The sequence below is a fragment of the Natrix helvetica genome (assembly GCF_964273705.1).
Source record: "Natrix helvetica genome assembly, chromosome: 4".
Lineage (NCBI taxonomy): Eukaryota > Metazoa > Chordata > Lepidosauria > Squamata > Natricidae > Natrix > Natrix helvetica.
This window is the reverse complement of record NC_138550.1, coordinates 8,448,001-8,471,407: the sequence shown is the minus strand read 5'-3', so window position 1 is coordinate 8,471,407 and position 23,407 is coordinate 8,448,001. Positions and strand designations below refer to the sequence as shown.

Genomic DNA, 23,407 nt, shown 5'->3' with positions numbered 1-23,407 from the left:
TAGTTCAAGGCTGCTTCTCACCTTGATTAGTTTCCACCCATTGCTTCTTGTCCTACCCTCAGGTGCTTTGGAGAATAGTTTGACTCCCTCTTCTTTGTGGCAATCCCTGAGATATTGAAGACTGCTATCATGTCTCCCCTAGTCCTTCTCTTCATTAAACTAGGCATACCCAGTTCCTGCAACCGTTCTTCATAGGTTTTAGTCTCCAGTCCCCTAATCATCTTGGTTGGTCTTCTCTACACTCTTTCTAGAGTCTCCACTCTAAGAAGAGATTGGACAACTATTTGTGTAAAATGCATTTTTTTACAATTTTTATTTGTTATAATATAAAATACAAAAGCAAATGGCAAAATAAGGGAAGGAAAGGGGAAAGAAAGGAGGAGTGTAGAAAAGAAGTGGGGGAAAAAAGAAGGCATTGGCTACCAACTCTCTCTGGTGCAGTAGAATAAAATAAAAACTTCAAACCTCAACTTTTTACATTTACATCAGTCGTGGGATTCAAAAAAATTTACTACCAGTTCTGTGGGTATGGCTTTGTGGGCATGGTGTGGCTTTGTGGGCCTGGCTTTGTGGGCGTGGCATGGGAAGGATACTGCAGAATCCCCATTCCCTCCCCACCCCACTAACCTGCTTTCCAGCTCCTGTTCAGGGCAACAAAAGAAGATCAGCTGGGAGGCAGCAGGGGCAGGGCCAGCCTATTTGCCTCTTCTCCAAACTACCCAAAATTTCCACTACCAGTTCTCCAGAACCTGTCAGAACTGGCTAACCTCTGCTTTACATAATAGCATAAACTAGCAATTTTTGTAACAACAAATCTATCTAATCAGTAAACCCCAAAATCAAAGTTTCAGCACAAAGTCCAGAAGCACAAAGTCCAGAAGTGGTTTCCAAGTAGAAATAAAAGTATTTGCATTTTTCCCCCCTTCGACCAGAGCAATCAATTTAGCCATCTCTGCTAACTCCATCAATTTTTGCAGCCATTCGTCCATGGTGGAGATCGAAATATCCTTCCATTTTTGTGCATAAAGTACTCTTGCTGCCATCAACATGTATCACATCAAAGTTCCACATTTGTTCTGAAGTCTTTTTTCCATTAAACCCCAAAGAAAAGTTTCTGGTTTTATCTTTGGATTCCTGCTTGAGAGGGGGTTGGAGTAGAAGACCTCCAAGGTCTCTTCTAATACTTGTTGGAAGAAATATTCAGATCCAGATCCAGGCTGGGAGAAAGGCATTGGAGACAAAATGGAGGCTGGAGGTTGATTGGAAAGGAGGTCCATTTATTAATGAATCAGAAACACATGGGCGGTTCTGGGCAACTGACCACATGGAGTTGAGAGTGGGTGGCTCTTATACCTTCTCTTGGGCTTTGCACTTGAGCTTCCTCTTCCTGTGCAAGAACATGTATTCTATTGGCTGTTGTCAGATTCCCATGGTGCCATGTGGGGTCATGTTTGTCTGAATCAAGTTTGGTTGAACCTTGGGCTGATGCAATGTCCTTAAGAAATTGTGCAAATGTAGTGAGCTCTGCTGCTAGCTAATCCTATTATGTCCTGGAGGGTCATGTCTTAATCCCATCACCCTGGATCTGGAGTCTTTTGTTTTGTAGATAGGCTGGCCCAGTAGCTGGGGGCTTCTGTCTCCCTTAAGATTGTTATTTCTCTTCCAGGAGAAACATTTTATCCTGCCTTTTTTAATATTTCTCAAAATATTTCATTCTTCTAGGAGAGAAGTAGCATCTCATATTCTCTTATTCTGTTATCTGTATTTGGCTAGGTTAGGTACCGTATCTTTTGTAGTATAAGATGCACCGAGATTTTGAAGAGGCAAATAAAAAAATAGTTTTTGCACTCTGCAGACCTCCCCAAAACAGCCCGTTTTTCGCAAAAACAGGGCCTTTTTTTCAAAAAAGGGCATGAATAGCCTTTAGGAGACTTGTAGAGTGCTCCAGAGGAGTGGGGAGGCAAAATCAAGCAAAAAATGGGCTCGTTTTTTGTCAGAAAAAGGAGGACATGCACAGCCTTTAGGAGGCTTATAGAGTGCTCCTGGGAACTGGGGGGGGGGGGCAACATTGAGCAAAAATTGGTCCGTTTTTTGCTCATTTCTGCCCTCCCCAGCCCCCTGCAGCACTCTATAAGCCTCCTAAAGGCAATGCAATGCCATTTTGGTGAAGGCGCAGGGTTTCGGGAGGCAAAAAATGTTGTATTCAGCGTATAAGATGCACCCAGATTTTCAGCCTCTTTTTTGAGGGAAAAAGGTGTGTCTTATACTCCGAAAAATACGGTATGTTGTGCAGTATTTCTGCCATGGATTCTTTTGTTAGTTCTGAATCCAGGACAACAAATGAAGCCTTAATTTCATCTCCTTCTACTTTTAGATCTGATTTTCTACAGGTACTATAATGGGAATAAATAAAATATTTGCGCCTAATAGAAGCCATCGTGCTGGTTGGGGAATTCTAGGAGTCGAAGTTCACACAGCTTAACACTGTTTATGACTGACTATTCCTGGGCTAGTTAAATGGTTAGTACAGAAGGTATAACCCTGAGTATTTCAAGTTAATAACATGCAAACTGGAATGGTTCTATGATACTACTTTACTCTGGGGATATGTGCTTGTGTGGGATACTTAGATACTTAGGTAAAAGCATTCCATGCACCTTTGGCGTTGAGTCATGGAGGCCACATGTCCATGGAGACGTCTTCAGACAGCGCTGGCGTTGAGTCATGGTGGCCACATGTCCACGGAGACGTCTTCGGACAGCGCTGGCTCTTCGTCTTTGAAATGGAGATGAGCATCACTCCCTAGAGTCGGGAACAACTAGCACATATGTGCGAGAGGAACCTTTACTTTTACAGTAGGTATAACCTTGAGTATTTCAGATTAATAACATACAAAATGGAATGGTTCTATGATGCTACTTTATTCTGGAGATATCTGCTAGTGGGGAATACTTAGATGAAAAAGAACGAAAATAAATAGTTGGCGATTCAACTATGAACTAGATGTTGATATTTTCCAGAACTAGAATGTTTTGGAGATTGCAAAATGTTGCATTTTTGAAGCAATGAATAAATATTTTGGTCAAGAGCATGAAAATAGGCAGACCCCAATGAAATGATCTTTTTATGGCAAGTTTTATACAGCTGGTAAGCAATTCTTTCCCTGCAGGTAACCATGCAACTGTGAAGCTCAGTGCACAAAAAGGAGCATTTTATGATCCAAAGAGAATAAAAGAACAGCAGAATGATGAATAGAGATGTTGGAAAATATTAACACAGAGAACAGAGAAGGGATTGATGTCTAAAGTGCTCCCTGCCTGAGTCATACTGTAGATATGCCAGAGGCAACAAGAATAAACAAGTATGGGGTGGGTTGTGGATTTTTTTGCTCTTTTTATGGGTTCAATTAAATCATGGAAGTATTATTTTGCAAATCTTGAATGGAAACAGCACTTTAAAAATGTGGTATTTTAGACTGAGGGAAGAACATGCTTTGTGAATTAGAAGTTGGATTCAGTGAGAACTGCTTTTTGCAAAGAAATGTTATAAAATCTTACCATTTATTTACCTACTATTATTCATTTACTGTGGGACACGGTGGCTCAGTGGCTAAGATACTGAGATTGTCAATCAGAAAGGTTAGCAGTTCAAATCCCTAGCGCCACATAACGGAGTGAGCTCCCGTTACTTGTCCCAGTTTCTGCCAACCTAGCAGTTTGAAAGCATGTAAAAAGGCAAGTAGAAAAATAGGATCCACCTTTGGTGGGAAGGTAACAGTGTTCCGTGCGCCTTTGGCGTTTAGTCATGTCGACCACATGATCACGGAGACGTCTTCAGACAGCGCTGGCTCTTTGGCTAGAAACGGAGATGAGCACCGCCCCCTAGAGTCGGGAACGACTAGCACATATGTGTGAGGGGAACCTTTACCTTATTATTCACTTACTATTAACTTCCATCCAACATGCTAAGTTAGAATGTGGCTTATTTGATTTTAGCAGAGTGCAATGTATGAACTAAACCAGTGTTTCTCAAACTTGGCGACTTTAAGTCCTGTGGACTTCAACTCCCAGAATTCCCCAGCCAGCTATGCTGGCTGGGGGATTCTGGGAGTTGAAGTCCACAGGACTTAAAGTCGCCAAGTTTGAGAAACACTGAACTAAACCATTGTGTATCATGTTTCACATTATCGCATCACCGAGTATGTGTGAAGTTGCCAATTGCGGTTTGTTTCGTCAATCCAACATCAACATTTTATTGTCATTTCTTTGATGGTTGTGAACCCAGAAACACTGAGCACAAAGAATTTTAATATATTATGGTAGGTCAGATAGTCAGCCAGATATTTAGACTGGATTTGGCATTTTTATTCACCTATCGAGTCCTTCTCAAAGATCTGGGATAGGCAGGTGTGGATGTTTGATGGTGTTAAAGGTATCGTTATATAGGATATTATTATTAATAAGGAATGGATAAGAAAGACAAAAGAGTCTGGACAATGGACAACAGTACCTGGAGGCAGCAGAATAGTAGAGAAAGAACTGGAGGAAATATCAACATGCAAAGACCTGCAAACAGAAGTAGAATGATTGTGGCAAAAGAAAGCAAAGGTACTACCAACAGTAATAGGCACCTTAGGCAACTGACAGCAACCAACACTTGTTACTAGCACTGATGATGTTACCAAGTATCCTTCATTTCAACCGTGAGCTACAGATAACAGATTAACAGAATTGGAAGGGACCTTGTAGGTCGTCTAGTCCAACCCCGCCCCCTGCCGCCCAAGCAGAAGACACCATTATTCTCCTTTATTGGAATCTCCATTTAGCTATTGATTAGTTGGTTCTCTGGAAATTCTCGACTTATGACCATTCATTTATAATGATTCATTTAATAACGATTCAAAGTTATGACAACCTGGGAAAAAGTGACATATGATGATGTTACCTAGTTGGGTAATGAAACATCTGCAAGAAAACAAACAAGCTCAGGAAGTACCAAGTATCCTTCATTTCAACCCTGAGCTACGGATAACAGATTAACAGAATTGGAAGGGACCTTGTAGGTCATCTAGTCCAACCCCCTCCCTCCGCCCAAGCAGGAGACCCTACACCATTTCTGACAAATGGCAGTCCAATCTCTTCTTGAAAGTCTACAAATATTCTCCTTTATTGGAATCTCCCTTTAGCTGTTGATTAGTTGGTTCTCTGGACATTCTCGACTTATGACCATTCCTTTAATAACGATTCAAAGTTATGACAACCTGGGAAAAAGTGACACATGACCTTATCCTTTCAAGTTACAACCATAACACCATCCCTGTGGGTTATGTGATAACAATTTGACAACTGGCTCACATTTACGACGGTTGCAGGGTGCTTGAGGTCGCCTGATTGCAATCGGCAACTTTCCCAGCTGGCATCTCACAAGCAAAGTCAATTGGGGAGTCGGATTCGCTTAATAATGCTACGATTCGCTTACCCACCATAGTGATTCATTTAATGACTGCAGTAAAAAATGGTTGCATACCATGTGGTGCAAAGACCACATCACTTAGCAACCAAAATTCCGGTCCCGATTATGGTCGTAAGTCAAGGACTACCTGTATCTAATCTATTCTACCCAGCCATTAGGATTTCCTGTGCTCCTGGGAGTAAAAGAAAAGATCTCTCAAATGTCTTTGTGTTCTAAGGACAGTGGAAAATGATTTTGATTGTAAGCAGAATCCAGCTGTAGGGCCAAGGCACTATGGCACACATTAGTTACAGCTAATTTTGTTCCAGCGAGAAAGGGAAAATAGTGCAGCGTCTTTATGTGAAACATAAAGGGAGAAAGAGGGGAGATATTTGCTCCTCATTTCTAAAAAGCTAGATGAATAGAAAAACATCAATTTATGTCCAAGGGAGCAAAAGGGAAAAAAAGTAACACCCTATTGCAAAATCATTGTAAAGGCATGTCCCTTTTTAAGTGCCTTGCTTACTAAGGAAAAAATGGGGGGCGGGGGAGTCTGCAGTGAGAAACACGTAAAAAAATAAATCACAGGGTAGATATTTGTTGTTGTTTTCGGTTTATTAACCCTTTACAGAATTTGGCAGCCGCCAGGAAGAAAAAACAAAACCCAGAAAGGTTCCCTTTGTTATTATGAATGACTAGCAATATTTTTTTCCCTTTATTGGCAAAGTAAATAGCCTGTAAGAAAGCTGAAAATCCTCCGTCTCCAAAGTGTTGGGGTGATTGTAAGCTCTACTTTACGCTTGGAGTCATGCCTTAGTACAGGGGTGTCCAAACTTGGGAACTTTAAGACTTGTGGACTTCAACTCCCAGAATTCCCCAGCTGGCTGGGGAATTCTGGGAGTTGAAGTCCACAAGTCTTAAAGTTCCCAAGTTTGGACACCCCTGCCTTAGTAATTCAAAGAACTCTGGCTGAAAGCCTTGGAAAAGAGTCCCTCGGACTTCTGCAACAGCAGACAGGTGGACCTCCAACTTCCATAAGCCTCAACCGGGATCACCAGTCTCTTGACAGCATATGAATTATGGGGGAGTCATACTATTTATTAAATATACAGAATAACAGTGTTGGAAGGGGCCTTGGAGGTCTTCATAACATTTGAAACAAATGGTTGTCCAACATCTTCTTAAAGACTTCCAGTGTTGGAGCATTCACAACTTCTGGAGGCAAGTTGTTCCACTGATTAATTGCTCTGTCAGGAAATTTCTCCTCAGTTCTAAGTTGCTTCTCTCCTTGATTAGTTTCCACCCATTGCTTCTTGTTCTATCCTCAGGTGCTTTGGATAATAGCTTGAGTCCCTCTTCTTTGTGGTAACCCCTGAGATATTGGAACACTGCTATCATGTCTCCCCTAGTCCTTTGTTTCATCAGACTAGATATGCCCAGTTCCTGCAACCGTTCTTCATATCTTTTAGCCTCCAGTCCCCTAATCCTCTTTGTTGCTCTTCGCTGCACTCTTTCTAGAGTCTCCACATCTTTTTTACATCGTGGCGACCAAAACTGGATGCAGGATTCCAAGTGTGGCCTTACCAAGGCATTATAAAGTGGTATTAACCCTTCACGTGATTTTGATTCTATCCCTCTGTTTATGTAGCCTAGAACTGTGTTGGCTGTTTTGACAGGTTCCTTCTCTCCTTGATTAGTTTCCATCCACTGCTTCTTGTTCTACCTTCAGGTGCTTTAGAGAATAGGTTGACTCCCTTTTCTTTGATAAGATAAACAAAAATTCTTCTATGGCTAACAGGCTGGGGAAGCTTGCTTAACCGATAATGGAAGTAGTAGTCTGTTGAATCTCATCAACAGTTTGTACAATCAGAAGGGAAAATTTATCACCCCTAAGGCTGGTATTGCTGTGGAATTGCTTTCTTGTGGGCCATATAACCACAAGGCCCACATGCACCACTTCCCAATTTTAATCTTCTTACAAAGCAACCAGAACTCTTTTGGGCAACTCAGAAACAAGGCTCAAAGTTATCATGTTCACTATTTTGCTTCCTGTTTTCAACCCAATTTTTTTCTATGTGTTCCACACAGGGGTGAAATTCAGCAGGTTCTGGCAGGTTCTAGAGAACTGGTAGCGGAAATTTTGAGTAGTTCGGAGAACCGGCAAATACCACCTCTGGCTGGCCCCGCCCCATCTATTCTCTGCCTCTCGAATCTCAGATGACCAGGAGGAAATGGGGATTTTGCAGTATCCTTCCCCTCCCACACCCACCAAACCATGCCATGCCCAACAAGCCACGCCCACAGAACCAGTAGTAAAAAAAATTGAATTTCACCACTGGTTCTACAGAACCACTCCAGTTGACATCAGTAGGCAGCCATCTTGCATGAATGTGTCTGTCCACATGGGGCACCGTTTCTCAACTTTGGCAACTTTAAGATGTGTGGACTTCAACTCCCAAAATTCTCCAGCCAGTGTGGATGTCTAGGGTGCCTTGAGCATCCTTAATCCAAAGAGCCACCAAGACTCCTCAGGTTGGCTGGACCTCATCAAAGGAAGAATGTCTATAAAGGAGGGTTCGCCAGTCTTGTCCCAAAGGTGCTTTTTCAAGAGGCAACAGGACTTACTTTGTTTTTTCATGAAGACGTTTTGCTTCTCATCCAAAAGCTTCTTCAATTCTGACTGAACTGGTGTAGTTTCTTGGATGAGAAGAGAAATGTCTTCAAAGAAAAACAAAGAAAGTCCAGTTGCTTCTTGGAAAAAAACCATGATTGGAACAACCATGATCTGGATGACTGAGAATCTCCATAGATGTGTCCTGGTCTTGGCAATGTTAAGATGCATGGTGAGAAGAAGGAAGGGAGGGAGGGAGGTCAGAGGGGAGGGGAGAGATGGAAGAAGGAAGGAAGAGAGAGGAGAGGAGAGATGAAAGAAGGAAGGAAGGGGAGAGGAGGAGAGGGGAGAGGAAAGGAGAGATGGGAAAAGGAAGGAAGTGGAGGGGAGGGGAGGGGAGAGAAGAGATGGAAGAAGGAAGGAAGGAGAGAGGAGAGATGGAAGAAGGAAGGAATGGGAGAGGAGAGATGGAAGAAGGAAGGAGGGGAGGAGAGAGGAGAGATGGAAGAAGGAAGGAAGGAGGGGAGAGGAGAGGAGAGATGGAAGAAGGAAGGAAGAGGAGAGGAGAGATGGAAGAAGGAAGTAAAGAATGAGAGAGGAGGAGTGAGGAGAGGAGAGATGGAGGGAGGGAGGGAGGGAGGAAGGAAGGGGAGAGGAGGGATGGAAGAAGGAAGGAGGGGAGGGGAGAGGATAGGAAAGATAGAAGAAGGAAAAAAGGAATGAGAGAGGAGAGATGGAAGAAGGAAGGAAGGAAATGGAGAGGAGGAGAAGAGAAAGGAGAGATGGAAAGAGGGGAGAGGATAGATGGAAAAGGGGAGTAAAGAATGAGAGAGGAGGAGCGAGGAGAGGAGAGATGGAGGAAGGAAGGAAGTAAGGAAGGAAGGAAGAGGAGAGGAGAGATGGAAGAAGGAAGTAAAGAATGAGAGAGGAGGAGTGAGGAGAGGAGAGATGGAGGGAGGGAGGGAGGAAGGAAGGGGAGAGGAGGGATGGAAGAAGGAAGGAGGGGAGGGGAGAGGATAGGAAAGATAGAAGAAGGAAAAAAGGAATGAGAGAGGAGAGATGGAAGAAGGAAGGAAGGAAATGGAGAGGAGGAGAAGAGAGAGGAGAGATGGAAAGAGGGGAGAGGAGAGATGGAAAAGGGGAGTAAAGAATGAGAGAGGAGGAGCGAGGAGAGGAGAGATGGAGGAAGGAAGGAAGGAAGGAAGGAAGGAAGGAAGGAAGGGGAGAGGAGAGATGGAAGAAGGAAGGAAGGAATGAGAGAGAAGAGATGGAAGAAGGAAGAAAGTGGAGAGGAGGAGAGGGGAGAGGAGAGATGGAAGAAGGAAGGAAGGAATGAGAGAGGAGAGATGGAAGAAGGAAGGAAGGGGAGAGGAGGAGAGGGGAGAGGAGAAGAGGGGAGAGGAGAGATGGAAGAAGGAAGGAAGGAATGAGAGAGGAGAGATGGAAGAAAGAAGGAAGGGGCAAGCCATCTAACATACTCTCCATTATTTGTTTATTTGCTTTGTTTAATTTGATTTAATGCTGCCTGACTCCAAATGATTCTGGGAGGCTCGTAGGACAGTTGCATAAACCCAACCATGGAGTTTTAAGTCTGCATCTCTCTTTCTCTTTGTGCCTGCATAAGAATCCTTCTTGTCTTTTCCTGAATTTGATTGACAGGGGTCATTACGAAATAAGCATGCAGAGGCTGTGAATGACCCTGTGCTCACCAGCTGAATAGATTGGAGAGAGAGAGAACCTTAGAATCCTTTTTTTCATTCTTTCTATCCCCTTGTTGGCATCTCCATGCTGTCTTTTCCCCAACCTGCGTGTCGGAAATCAACACTGAAGCCGACTTTATCAATATTCGAAAGAATGGCTGGATCGAAAGTTGGCATTTGGACCTCAAGGTCAAAAGAGAGCAAAGTTCACCCCGCAGGCTTGTCCTCCCTTCTCACTGACGCACAAACACTTCACAATCCAGATTTGCTGGACTTAAAAAAAGCGACATCAGGAAACAATCGCACAGGAAAACGGATGCCTTACGGCTAGCCATGTTTCCTTTGGCATTAGCAGGCAATTTGGATGCAGCCTCCAGAATTTTCTCATCCTAGAAGTTAGTAAAGAAAAAAAAACCTAAGTATTAGGGAATAATAATCATTGCTGAGTAAGAAATCTCCAGCGGCAGACTGAACTAGAAGATTCGTATTTGAGAGCCAGCTCTGAGGAAAACGTGGCAAGGGTGTGTGATTGTAGATAGCTTTCCAGAAAAGCAGCTAACTAGTCACTGATCCTAGAGAATAACAGATCAACAAAGTTGGGAAGAAGGTCTTGGAGATCTCCTAATAGAACCCATGCTCAAGTAGGAAAACCTATACCCATGATAGCAAACCTATGGCACGGATGCCACAGGTGGCACGAGGAGCCATATTTGCCAGGACGGCAGCCCTCAGCTGATTTTTGGGCTTCCGGAGGGCAGGGGGAGGCCGTTTTCACCCTCCCCAGGCTTCAGGAAAGCCTCCGGAGCCTGGGGAGGGCAGAAATTCCCCTCCTGGCATGTGCAATTGGGGGGGGGGGTCGCTTGCGCATGCACAGGTAGGTGGACACTTCCGGGTGCACCGTTTTGGAACTCCTTTAGAAAAAGTTTAGCCATCACTGACCTATAGTATTCCAGACAAATGGGTGTCCAATCTCTTCTTAAAAACCTCCAGTGTTGGAGAATTCACAACTACTGGAGGCAAGTTGTCACACTGATTAGTTGTTCTCGCTGTCAGGAAATTTCTCCTTATTTCTAGGATGGTTCACTTCTCTCCTTGATTGGTTTCCAACTGGAAAATCCGGACCCTTAGTAACTGGCATGTACCTATGACAGTTGCAATGTCCTGCAAACACTATTTGTAACTGCGTTAGCTTATTTCTGACCATGGGAGGCATCCGGATTCACTTAATGACTTCATGATTCACGTAGCAACTGCAACAATTTGCTTAAAAAGGTCGTAAAATGGGGCAAAACTCACCTAACAACCGCCTTCCTTTGCAATGGAAATATTCGGCCCAGTTGGGGTCGTAAGTCGAGAGTTACTTTTATTAAGGATCCGGAGATAATTCCAGAAATCCTGCTGACTTTCCTTGCCCAGAGCTATTTGGCTGACTTATCAATACAATATAATATAATATAATACAACACAACACAATACAATACAATACAATACAATACAAAACAATACAGTACAGTACAGTAGTAGAGTTGGAAAGGACCTTGGAGGTCTTCTAGTCCAACCCCCTGGCTAGGCAGGAAACCCTATACCGTTTCAGACAGATGGCTATCCAACATCTTCTTAAAGACTTCCAGTGTTGGGGCATTCACAACTTCTGGAGGCAAGCTGTTCCACTGATTAATTGTTCTAACTGTCAGGAAATTTCTCCTCAGTTCTAAGTTGCTTCTCTCCTTGATTAGTTTCCACCCATTGCTTCTTGTTCTGCCCTCAGGTGCTTTTGAGAATAGCTGGACTCCCTCTTCTTTGTGGCAACCCCTGAGATATTGGAACACTGCTATCATATCTCCCCTAGTCCTTCTTTTCATTAAACTAGACATACCCAGTCCCTGCAACCGTTCTTCATAGGTTTTAGTCTCCAGTCCCCTAATCATCCTGGTTGCTCTTCTCTGCACTCTTTCTAGAGTCTCCACATCTTTTCTACATCGTGGTGGCCAGAACTGAATGCAGTATTCCAAGTGTGGCCTTACCAAGGCATTATAAAGTGGTATTAATACTTCACATGATCTTTATTCTATCCCTCTGTTGATGCAGCCTAGAACTGTGTTGGCATTATCAAATGCTCCGTATCGCTGAAGAAGCTTTTAAGCAAATGAATGTCGATTACTGCACGGTGGAGTTCATGGCTCACCTTTTGCTTAAATTTGGCCAAAAAACCCCAACAACCCTCTATCATCTTCAGTAACTTTTTGCATTTCCTAGTCGTTGGAAGAAGGAAATTGCTTTTCTGGCAGATTTCAATGACATAAAGTCTTTGTTGGAGCCATTGCGGTGACTAAACAGAGCGGATTAAGGACGCTCCTGCCAAAAATAATGGTGTTTTCATTTAAGTTATTGCAAGGGGGAGAATTTAAAAAAGTGAAATGCACACATTATGTAAAACATCCCATTTTGGAAGTCTCCAAGGGAGGATGGGTGACTCATGGCTCCCACATAACAGCAAACAAATTCAGCTATCTTAAATAGCATGTGGAGATATATTGGGGTGAGTTGGATAAAAATATATTTTTTTAAATTCAGGCTTGGCTTTCCTTTCTTGGAAATATTTTCAATATCTTTTTTTAAAAAAAATCTTGGCTATTAACATCGAAGCAAAATATATATACATTTTCTCAGTTTTCTCTCGTTTCTAATTTTATTACTCCTGGAGCTGTGCCGCAATCCAAATTCCAAGGATAAAATATGCTTTGGAGTGGATGTTGGCATCGTCTTATAGAAATTGTAGCTTTTCCCAGGCTTACCCAATTGCGTAGTGCACGAAATAAGACACGTTTGGTGTAAAGGTATGCCAATGGATGTGAGGTGGGCAGCTATGCCCACTCCTTTTCCACATGTTTTGATCCCAGGTTTACTGCACAATTTCCTTCACCGTCATAACTTACTCGCAATCATCTGTTTAGTGATGGCCCTTTTAGGCTTTTTAATCAAGGATGTGATCAATATAGGAAGAATGAATCTGTGAATGGGATTTAAATTTTAGTGTTTCCAGATGCATCTCACTTTGTATTGTTGGAAAGAGAAAGAACTAATTTGGTCCAGTGGTTAAGGCACCAGGATAGAAAACAGGTGACTGTGACTTGTAGTCCCACCTTAGCCATGAAAGCCAGCTGGGTGACTTTCGGGCAGGAGATGGTGAGTTCTAGTCCTGCCTTAGGCATGAAAGCCAGCTGGGTATCTTTGGGCCAATCACCAGGAGACGGTGAGTTCTAGTCCCGCCTTAGGCATGAAAACCAGCTTGGTGACTTTGGGCCAATCACCAGGAGATGGTGAGTTCTAGTCCTGCCTTAGACATGAAAGCCAGCTGGGTGACATTGGGCCAATCACCAGGAGACGGTGAGTTCTAGTCCCGCCTTAGGCATGAAAACCAGCTGGGTGACATTGGGCCAGTTCTTCTCCCTCAGCCCAATCCACCCTACAGGGTTGTTGTTATGCGGAAAATAGGAGGAAGAAGGCGTGTTGGATATGTTCACCACCTTGTTATTTGTCAAAATAATAAAGGCAGGATACAAATAAATAAACTAAATAAGTGAACTAAATAATGGACCAAATGATCACTTGGCAAGATCACTAGGGATTCGAACCGCCGAACTGCCAACCTTTCTGATTGACAAGCTCAGCGTCTTAGCCACTGAGCCACTGAGCCACCAAGAAAGGTCATAAAATGGAGCAAAACTCACTGAACAACTTTCTCGCTTAGCAACATAAATTTTGCACTCAGTTTTGGTTGTGAGTCAAGAACTACCCACAATACTTTTTTCTTTTTCTTTTAAGAGACTGGTTCTGTTCCGTTGTTTTAACACCCCCATCCTCTCTTCCACCTTAGGGCATGGCCTTCACCCTTCAAGAGAGGCTCCAACTGGGAATACACGGCCTTCTTCCACCTTGTTTCCTGAGCCAAGACGTTCAAGTACTACGGGTCCTGAAAAGCTACGAGACCAAATCCAATGATCTAGACAAGTGAGCATAAGTGAGCTGGGGATGCCTGCATGAATCTTATGTTTGGAACTAGATACTCTGGAACTTGGAGGTTGACCCTTTGGGTTGCCCTCTGTGGTTGTGGTGGTTGGTAGTTGCGCAGGCATGTCCGACCCATCGTGATCCCATAGACAACGTTCCTCCAGGCCTTCCTGTCCTCTACCATCCTCTGGAGTCCATTTAATCTCACGCCAACTGCTTTGGTGATTCCATCCAGCCACCTCATTCTCTGTCGTCCCTTTCTTCTTTTGCCCTCCATCGTTCCCAGCGTTAGGCTCTTCTCCAGGGAGTCCTTCCTTCTCTTTAGGTGGCCAAAGTATTTGAGTTTTCCCTTCAGGATCTGGCCTTCTAAAGAGCAGTCAGGGTTGACCTCCTCTAGGACAGACCGGTTGGATTGCCTTGCAGTCCAAGGGACTCACAGGAGTCTTCTCCAGCACATTGTGCGGTTGTGGAGAAACTGCCAATTGGCTGGCATTTCACCACCTGTTTTGTCACAGGGGGCTAGCTGTTCCCAGATCAGTCTCAACATTTCTATGCTAGCTTTGTTTCGGGTTCCTGTGAAGGTATCCATCCAACAGAAATAGTAAACTGACCCCAGCTTATCCCTGCTGTGCTCAGACATTTTCCCACGTAGATAAGGACTTGTTCGCACTGTTATTACGACATGACCTCTCGTAGTCTTCTTTGACCCAATATTCTTCTCCGTGCTGAAAACGTGGCAGACACTTTTGAACTTTTCAAAGAACTGTTGGATCCCTTTTTAAATGTAGTATCCCTACAGCATTTGCAAAAGGAAGAGCACACCCTTCCTCCTCAATCTTATAGAGAATGGTTGCTAAAACTTGTAAAGAACTTGGGTATGTCTCGTTTAATGAAAAGAAGGACGAGTGAGAAAAATTGATCAGTGGAACAACTTGCCTCTAGAAATTGTGAATGCTCCAATACTGGAGGTTTTTAAGAAGAGATTGAACAACCATTTGTCTGAAATGGTATAGGGCTTCCTGCCTGAGCAAGGGGTTGTACTAGAAGACCTCCAAGGTCCCTTCCAACTCTGTTAATCTATTATTCCCTGCTGGTCCTTGGAAAAAAAAAACCTGAAAAAAACACCTATCACAAAATGTTAACTTATTATTTTATTTGTAACATTTATCAGCTATCTCTTTTGCCACACTGTAACTCTGGGTGCCTTATAATATTAAAAGTTAAAACTGTATGAAACCTAGTAAGACAAATGCTATAAAGATCAACCTAACTAAAAAAAATGGGCAGGAAGTATGATGAGAAGGGGAGAAGGTGGAAAATTTAAAAAAAAAACGATGCAAAGCAACACAAAATAATGATGTCTCTTGTTTTGCATCATTTATTCTTCCATGGTTACTATTCTGGGTACTAAACAGTAATTTAGTTTTTAGTGTAATAGAAAAAAGATGGGAGCTATTTCATGGAGAATCTTAGCCTGAAGCATTAGGATGAAATCCAGCTTCAATCCTTAGCTAAATAAATGTATTCAAAGCAATGGCAATAATTTTAAAAAATCAAGAAGTTGAACAAATGCTCCCTTATGCGCTTCCCTTCATTTTTAGGGGAAAATCCCCGCCTTCATTGGGAAGAACTTTATAATTATAGACTGGTCTCAAATATTCCATTCTTGGTGTGGCGTCTGAGAAACTGACATTGTAGATTGAAGTAAACCTGGATGAAACTGATTTTCTGCAGGCATTTAAATCGGGGTTTCATCTGGGATAGGTTGTAAGTTGAGGCAGTCCTCAACTTACAACCATTTATTTATTTTATTTATTTATTTATTTTTCAAGATTTATAGACCGCCCCCTCTCCCCCAAGGGACTCGGGGCGGTGTACAGGCGTCTCATTAAAAACAGATACAAAAGATAAATACCCTATACCCTTAAAAACGAATTAAACCTAATACAGCTGTACAGAATAGTAAAAGTTAAAATCAACTAAAAAGCATACCCCTAAAAATTTAAAAATGCAGGCTTGAGGGACTAAAATTGGGAATTAGGTCAGGCCGGCTAAATTGAACAGGTGGGTTTTAAGCTTCTTACGGAAGGAGCGGAGGTCGGTGGTGGTTCTGATATCCGGGGGGAGGTCATTCCATAGGGTCGGGCCCATCACAGAGAAGGCCCTACTCCTGGGCGTCGCCTGCTGGCATTGCCTAGTGGACGGCACCCGGAGGAGTCCCTCTCTGTGAGAGCGAATCGGCCGAAGGGATGTATGGGGCAGGATACGATCCCGCAAATAACTAGGTCCTGTGCCATGGAGCGCTTTAAAGATGATAACCAACACCTTGAAACGCACCCGGAAAGCCACAGGTAGCCAGTGCAGCCCGCGCAGCAAAGGTGTTATGTGGGAGTATCTAGTGACTCCCACAATTGTCCGCGCGGCCGCATTCTGAACCAGCTGCAGCCTTCGGGTGCATCTCAAGGGTTTAGTGAGCATTCGACGTTACAACAACACTGAAAAAAGCGAATGATGACTATTTTTCACACTTACAACTACCTTAGGATCACCTGATCAAAACTGAGACGCTTGGCAACTGACTCATATTTATGACCGTTGCAAGGTCCGGAGATCGTGTGATCCCCTTTTGTGACCATCTGACCAGCAAAGTCAACGGGGAAGTCAGATTCACTTAACAACGGTGTGACTAACTTCACAACTGCAGAGATTCACTTAACAACTGTGGCAGGAAAGATCGTAAAAATGGGGCAAAACTCACTTAAACTACTGTCGTGTTTAGTAGTGGACATTTTGGGCTCATTATGGTCATAAGTCAAAGACTACCTATAATACTGATGGTGGTTTGTCATGTTGATGGATGGGTCCCAATCCAAAAAAGCTAAATGGAAGAAATGTTGATAGAAATCTTGCATATCTCAACAGCTTTCAGTCTCCAGTATATACTTGGATGTCTTCTGGTTTCGAGAGCATTTTTTGTAGTAATTCTGATTTTACGATATTTGATTCTGGGTGAACTACTGCTCAGCACTTAAGTAAATTTCCTGTTGGTGTCCCTATGTTGTTTTAACATCTACATGAAAGCTCAGGATGAAGTCACGTGGAGCTCTGGAGTGAGATATTATCAATCATTACATCTAGGTCCCCTGCTCCACACCTTTAATTCTTGAGCATAGAATATTAGAGCTGGAAAGGACCATGGAGGTCTTCTAGTCCAACCCCCTGCTCAAGCAGGACACTCTATACTACTTCGGCCAAACGGCTGTCCAGTCTCTCTTTGAAAGCCACTACTGGTGAAGCACCCACGACTTTTGAAAGACTGTTTACCAGGCTTTTACTGAATGTGAATGAGAGGAATTTTATAAAATGGGTTTTGTCAGGACCATAAATCTGCTTTGTACATTTTACAATACAATACAATACAATACAATACAATACAATACAATACAATACAATACAATACAATACAATACAATACAATACAATACAATACAATACAATACAATAGCAGAGCTGGAAGGGACCTTGGAAGTCTTCTAGTCCAACCCCCTGCCTAGGCAGGAAACCCTAAACCATTTCAGACAAATGGCTATCCAACATCTTCTTAAAGACTTCCAGTGTTGGGGCATTCACAACTTCTGGAGGCAACTTCTGTTCCACTGATTAATTATTCTAACTGTCAGGAAATTTCTCCTCAGTTCTAAGCTGCTTCTCTCCTTGATTAGTTTCCACCCATTGCTTCTTGTTCTGTCCTCAGGTGCCTTGGAGAATAGTTTGACTCCCTCTTCTTTGTGGCAACCCCTGAGATATTGGAACACTGCTATCATGTCTCCCCTAGTCCTTCTTTTCATTAAACTAGACATACCCAGTTCCTGCAACCGTTCTTCATATGTTTTAGTCTCCCGTCCCCTAATCCTCTTTGTTGATTTTCTCTGCACTCTTTCTAGAGTCTCCACATCTTTTCTACATCGTGGCGACCAGAACTGAATGCAAGTATTCCTAATGTGGCCTTACCAAGGCCTTATAAAGTGGTATTAACCCTTCACGTGATCTTGATTCTATCCCTCTGTTGATGCAGCCTAGAACTGTGTTGGCTTTTTTGGCAGCTGCTGCACACTGCCGGCTCTTATTTAAATGGCTGTCCACCATTGTTTTGGGGAAGCCTAGGTCAAAACAAAAATGATTTCCAGATCATTCAAAGTGCAATGCTTGTGTCCTTTTCATCACTTCCTTTTCTTTTGTTCTTTTTTTTGTCCCCAGGTATATCATCCTCATGACTCTGCAGGACAGAAACGAGAAACTGTTTTACCGGGTGCTCACATCCGACATAGAAAGATTTATGCCAATAGTGTACACTCCAACTGTTGGGTTGGCTTGCCAGTTATATGGCCTAGCCTTCAGGCGGCCTCGGTGAGTGGACGGAATGATTTCTGTTTTCCTTCTGCTTCCGGCTTCTCACTCAAAGGTTCTCGCTGGCACCAAATGTTCCCCTTCTAATTGCTACCTAACTTTCCGTGGGTGGTCTCCACAAGGAGGAATAGTCCTGGTGCAATTGTCAAATAACTCAGTGTGCATTTGTATTCCTGTAATGAAAAAGGGGGAAGTCTTTTAAGATGAATAAAAACAGTTTTGTTTGAGAACAGTACAGTACAGCTCGCTCCACCTGAGGTTAATGACAAAATGTTAGCCTGAATTCTCGTTTAAAGTTCCTCCACCAAATTTATAACTTTTAAATTTCTAATAGTCTTGCATGATAACCACTAGTAGCAACTGTGGTTAGCTTTCCTTCCTTACTTCCTTTCCTTCTTTTTTTCATGCCTCCTCTGTGCCTCCCCCTTCCTTTTCCTTCCTTCTGTTCCTTCCTTCTTTCGTGCTTCCTTCATGCCTCCCTCTTTCTCTGTCCTTCCTTCCTTCTTTCCTTCCTCTGCTTCCTTTCCTGCCTCCTTTGTCTCTCCCTCCTTCTCTGTCCTTCTTTCTTTCTTCCTTCCTTCCTTCCTTCCTTCCTTCCTTCCTTCCTTCCTTCCTTCCTTCCTTCCTATATAAATATTATACAATACAATAGTAGAGTTGGAAGGGACCTTGGAGGTCTTCTAGCCCAACCCCCTGCCTAGGAAGGAAACCCTATACCGTTTCAGACAAATGGCTATCCAACATCTTCTTAAAGATTTCCAGTGTTGGGGCATTCACAACTTCTGGAGGCAATTTCTGTTCCACTGATTAATTATTCTAACTGTCAGGAAATTTCTCCTCAGTTCTAAGTTGCTTCTCTCCTTGATTAGTTTCCACCCATTGCTTCTTGTCCTGCCTTCAGGTGCTTTGGAGAATAGTTTGATTCCCTCTTCTTTGTGGCAGCCCCTGAGATATTGGAAGACTGCCATCATGTCTCCCCTGGTCCTTCCTTTCATTAAACTAGACATACCCAGTTCCTGCAACCGTTCTTCATATGTTTTAGTCTCCAGTCCCCTAATCCTCTTTGTTGCTCTTCTCTGCACTCTTTCTAGAGTCTCCACATCTTTTCTACATCTTGGCGACCAAAACTGAATGCCGTATTCCAAGTGTGGCCTCACCAAGGTATTATAAAGTGGTATTAACCCTTCACGTGATCTTGATTCTATCCCTCCGTTGATGCAGCCTAGAACTGTGTTGGCTTTTTTGGCAGCTGCTGCACACGGCTGGCTCCTATTTAAATGGAGTCCTAGTGGACAACCATTTAAATAGGAGCCAGCCGTGTGCAGCAGCTGCCAAAAAAGCCAACACAGTTCTAGGCTGCGTAAACAGAGGGATAGAATCAAGATCACATGAAGTGTTAATACCACTTTATAATTTTATAATACAATACTACTTTATAATACAATTAAAACAAAAATAAAATATTTAAAATTCAGAATTTAAAGGTGAGAAGAGCCTTGAAGGCACAAACCAGCCCCATGCTTCTCTGTCTAGCCTAGCCCTGATGACATTACCTACAGTAGCTGGATAATGAGACGTCTGCAAGGCAAAAAAAACCAAGCTAAGAGAGCACCGAGGACCCCTCGTTTCAATCCTGAGTTACAAATATTCAAGTGACCCAACAACAGCATATAAGAGAGACTCACAGGGAGGAAATTCAAAGTACCACCAAAAACTAGTCATTAACAAAAAAAAAATCCTTCTCTGTTGTTTAATTTTGATTACCAACTTGATTAACTGGCTGAGTTATTCTCCATTTGAGGGGTCCTTGATGTTCTCTGAATGCACTGGTGTGGGTAATGAAACATCTGCAACAACCAAGCTCAGGGAGCACCAAGGACCCCTATTTCAACCCTGAGCTGCAAATATTCTCCTTTATTGATCTACTCTAGATAAATTAGCAGGGGACGCGGTGACTCAGTAGCTAAGATGCTCAGCTTGTCAATCAGAAAGGTCGGCAGTTCAGCAGTTTGAAACCGTAGCGCCGCGTAACGGACTGAGCTCCCGTTACTTCTAGATTTCAACTCTTGGCTAGGAATTCTGAAAGTTGATGTCCAGCTTATCCCAAGCTAGGAAAGACTGTACTCTATCATTGATGTTGGCCTCCTATGCTCATTTGCACCTAAGTATATACAGGGACGTGGTGGCTCAGTGAGTAAGAGACTGAGCTTGTCAATCAGAAGGTCAGCAGTTCAGCGGTTTGAATCCCTAGCGCCGCGTAACGGAGTGAGCTCCCGTTACTTCTCTCAGCTTCTGCCAACCTAGCAGTTTGAAAGCACATAAAAAATGCAAGTAGAAAAATAGGAACCACCTTTGGTGGGAAGGTAACAACGTTCCGGGCACCTTCGGTATTTAGTCATGCCGGCCACATGACCACGAGACATCTTTGGACAGCACTGGCTCTTCGGCTTTGAAACAGAGATGAGCACCGCCCCCGAGAGTCGGGAACGACTAGCATATATGTGCGAGGGGAATCTTTACCTTTACCTTAGATGAATTAGCAGCCACCTGTAGTAGTAATTTTCTAAAAAATATAATCATTCCATCTTCAGTTGAACAGTGTGTTGCCAAGGTACAAATATCTAACGAAGGTATTTGTCTAACAATAATCAAAATTACAACATCCTTCGTTAAATTAATATTGATTCTGCAATCTTTAACAAAATAATATTCCACATATTAATTCTACAATATTAACATAGTAATATTCAACATACTAGTCATAATATTTACTTACCGTATTTTTTGGAGCATAAGATGCACCAAGGTTTTGAAGAGGCAAATTAAAAAAAAGTTTTTGCACTCTGCAAACCTCGCGAAAACGGGCCCATTCCCCCCCCCCCAAAAAAAGGCATGAATAGCCTTTAGGGGTCTTGCAGACTGCTCCTGGGAGGCGGGGCAAAAACAAGCAAAAAACGGCCAATTTTTCGTTTAAAAAAGGGCATGGATAGCCTTTAGGAAGCTTATAGCATTCAGGGGTTACAATTGAGCAAAAAACAGGCCATTTTTCACTCATTTCTGCCCTCCCCAGCCCCCAGGAGCACTCTGGAAACCTCCTAAAGGCTATGCATGGCCATTTTGGTGAAGGGACGGGGTTTTGGGAGGCCAAAAGTGCTGTATTCAATGTATAAGACACACCCAGATTTTCAGCCTCTTTTTTGAGGGAAAAAGGTGCGTCTTATACTCTGAAAAATACGGTATTTCTTTTAACATATCTTCTTTATTTTGTTTCCTATTTCTTTTTTTTTTATTGAAAAAGTTTTATACAAACATATTTTCCCCTTTTAACCCCCCCATTTCTAACTTCCATTTTTATTATTTAACCATTAGTAAAATAGATCCCATATCATATAGTATTCACTTTGCTCTTTCTCCTTAATTGCCAGCATTAATCTATTCATTTCCGTGCGTTCTAATATTTTCCTAATCACATTCCCATCCGTAATTATCTCTTTACTCTTCCAATTTTGCGCAAATACAATTCTAGCAGCAGTTAATGTATGCATTACTAAATATGCATTTTCCTTATTGTGTTTTTCGGGTAAAATACCCAATAGAAATATTTCTGGTTTTAAATCAATGTGTTGTTTTGTCATTTTTTTACCAACCATGTATGTATTTTTGTCCAGTATTTTTTTTCCTTTTGAACATGTCCACCACATATGATAATATGACCAGTGGTGGGATTCAAATTTTTTTACTACCAGTTCTGTGGGCGTGAATTTGTGGGCGTGGCAGGGAAAGGATACTGCAAAATCTCTATTCCCTCCCCACTCCAGGGGAAGGATACTGCAAAATCTCCATTCCCTCCCCACTCCAAGGGAAGGATACTGCAAAATATCTATTCCCTCCCCACTCCAGGGGAAGGATACTGCAAAATCTCCATTCCCTCCCCACTCCAGGGGAAGGATACTGCAAAATCTCCGTTCCCTCCCCACTCCAGGGGAAGGATACTGCAAAATCTCCATTCCCTCCTCACTCCAGGGGAAGGATACTGCAAAATCTCCATTCCCTCTCACTCCAGGGGAAGGATACTGCAAAATCTCCATTCCCTCCCCACTCCAGGGGAAGGATACTGCAAAATCTCCATTCCCACCCCACTCCAGGGGAAGGATATTGCAAAATCTCCATTCACTCCCCACTCCAGGGAAGGATACTGCAAAATCTCCATTCCCTCCCCACTCCAGGGGAAGGATACTGCAAAATCCCCATTCCCTCCCCACTCTAGGGGAAGGATACTGCAAAATCTCCATTTCCTCCCCACTCCAGGGGAAGGATATTGCAAAATCTCCATTCCCTCTCCACTCCAGGGGAAGGATACTGCAAAATCCCCATTCCCTCCCCACTCTAGGGGAAGGATACTGCAAAATCTCCATTCCCTCCCCACTCCAGGGGAAGGATATTGCAAAATCCCCATTCCCTCCCCACTCCAGGGGAAGGATACTGCAAAATCCCCATTCCCTCCCCACTCCAGGGGAAGGATACTGCAAAATCCCCATTCCTTCCCCACTCCAGGGGAAGGATATTGCAAAATCCCCATTCCCACCCCACTCCAGGGGAAGGATATTGCAAAATCTCCATTCACTCCCCACTCCAGGGAAGGATACTGCAAAATCTCCATTCCCTCCCCACTCCAGGGGAAGGATACTGCAAAATCTCCATTCCCTCCCCACTCCAGGGGAAGGATACTGCAAAATCTCCGTTCCCTCCCCACTCCAGGGGAAGGATACTGCAAAATCTCCATTCCCTCCTCACTCCAGGGGAAGGATACTGCAAAATCTCCATTCCCTCTCACTCCAGGGGAAGGATACTGCAAAATCTCCATTCCCTCCCCACTCCAGGGGAAGGATACTGCAAAATCTCCATTCCCACCCCACTCCAGGGGAAGGATACTGCAAAATCCCCATTCCCTCCCCACTCTAGGGGAAGGATATTGCAAAATCTCCATTCCCTCCCCACTCCAGGGGAAGGATATTGTAAAATCCCCATTCCCTCCCCACTCCAGGGGAAGGATACTGCAAAATCCCCATTCCCTCCCCACTCCAGGGGAAGGATACTGCAAAATCCCCATTCCTTCCCCACTCCAGGGGAAGGATATTGCAAAATCCCCATTCCCTCCTCACTCCAGGGGAAGGATACTGCAAAATCTCCTTTCTCTCCCCACTCCAGGGGAGGGATGCTGCAAAAT

General features: G+C 43.3%; 1 protein-coding gene across 1 annotated transcript in view; it reads left to right on the top strand.

The window, feature by feature from the left end:
* The window catches only part of ME3 (malic enzyme 3), a 124,925-nt gene that overhangs the window by 44,645 nt on the left and 56,873 nt on the right, over nucleotides 1–23,407 (top strand). The window contains exons 3-4 of the mRNA XM_081950353.1: nucleotides 13,640–13,773; nucleotides 18,031–18,180. Of these exons, the coding sequence (XP_081806479.1) occupies nucleotides 13,640–13,773; nucleotides 18,031–18,180 (284 nt within the window). The remainder of the gene's footprint in view (nucleotides 1–13,639; nucleotides 13,774–18,030; nucleotides 18,181–23,407) is intronic.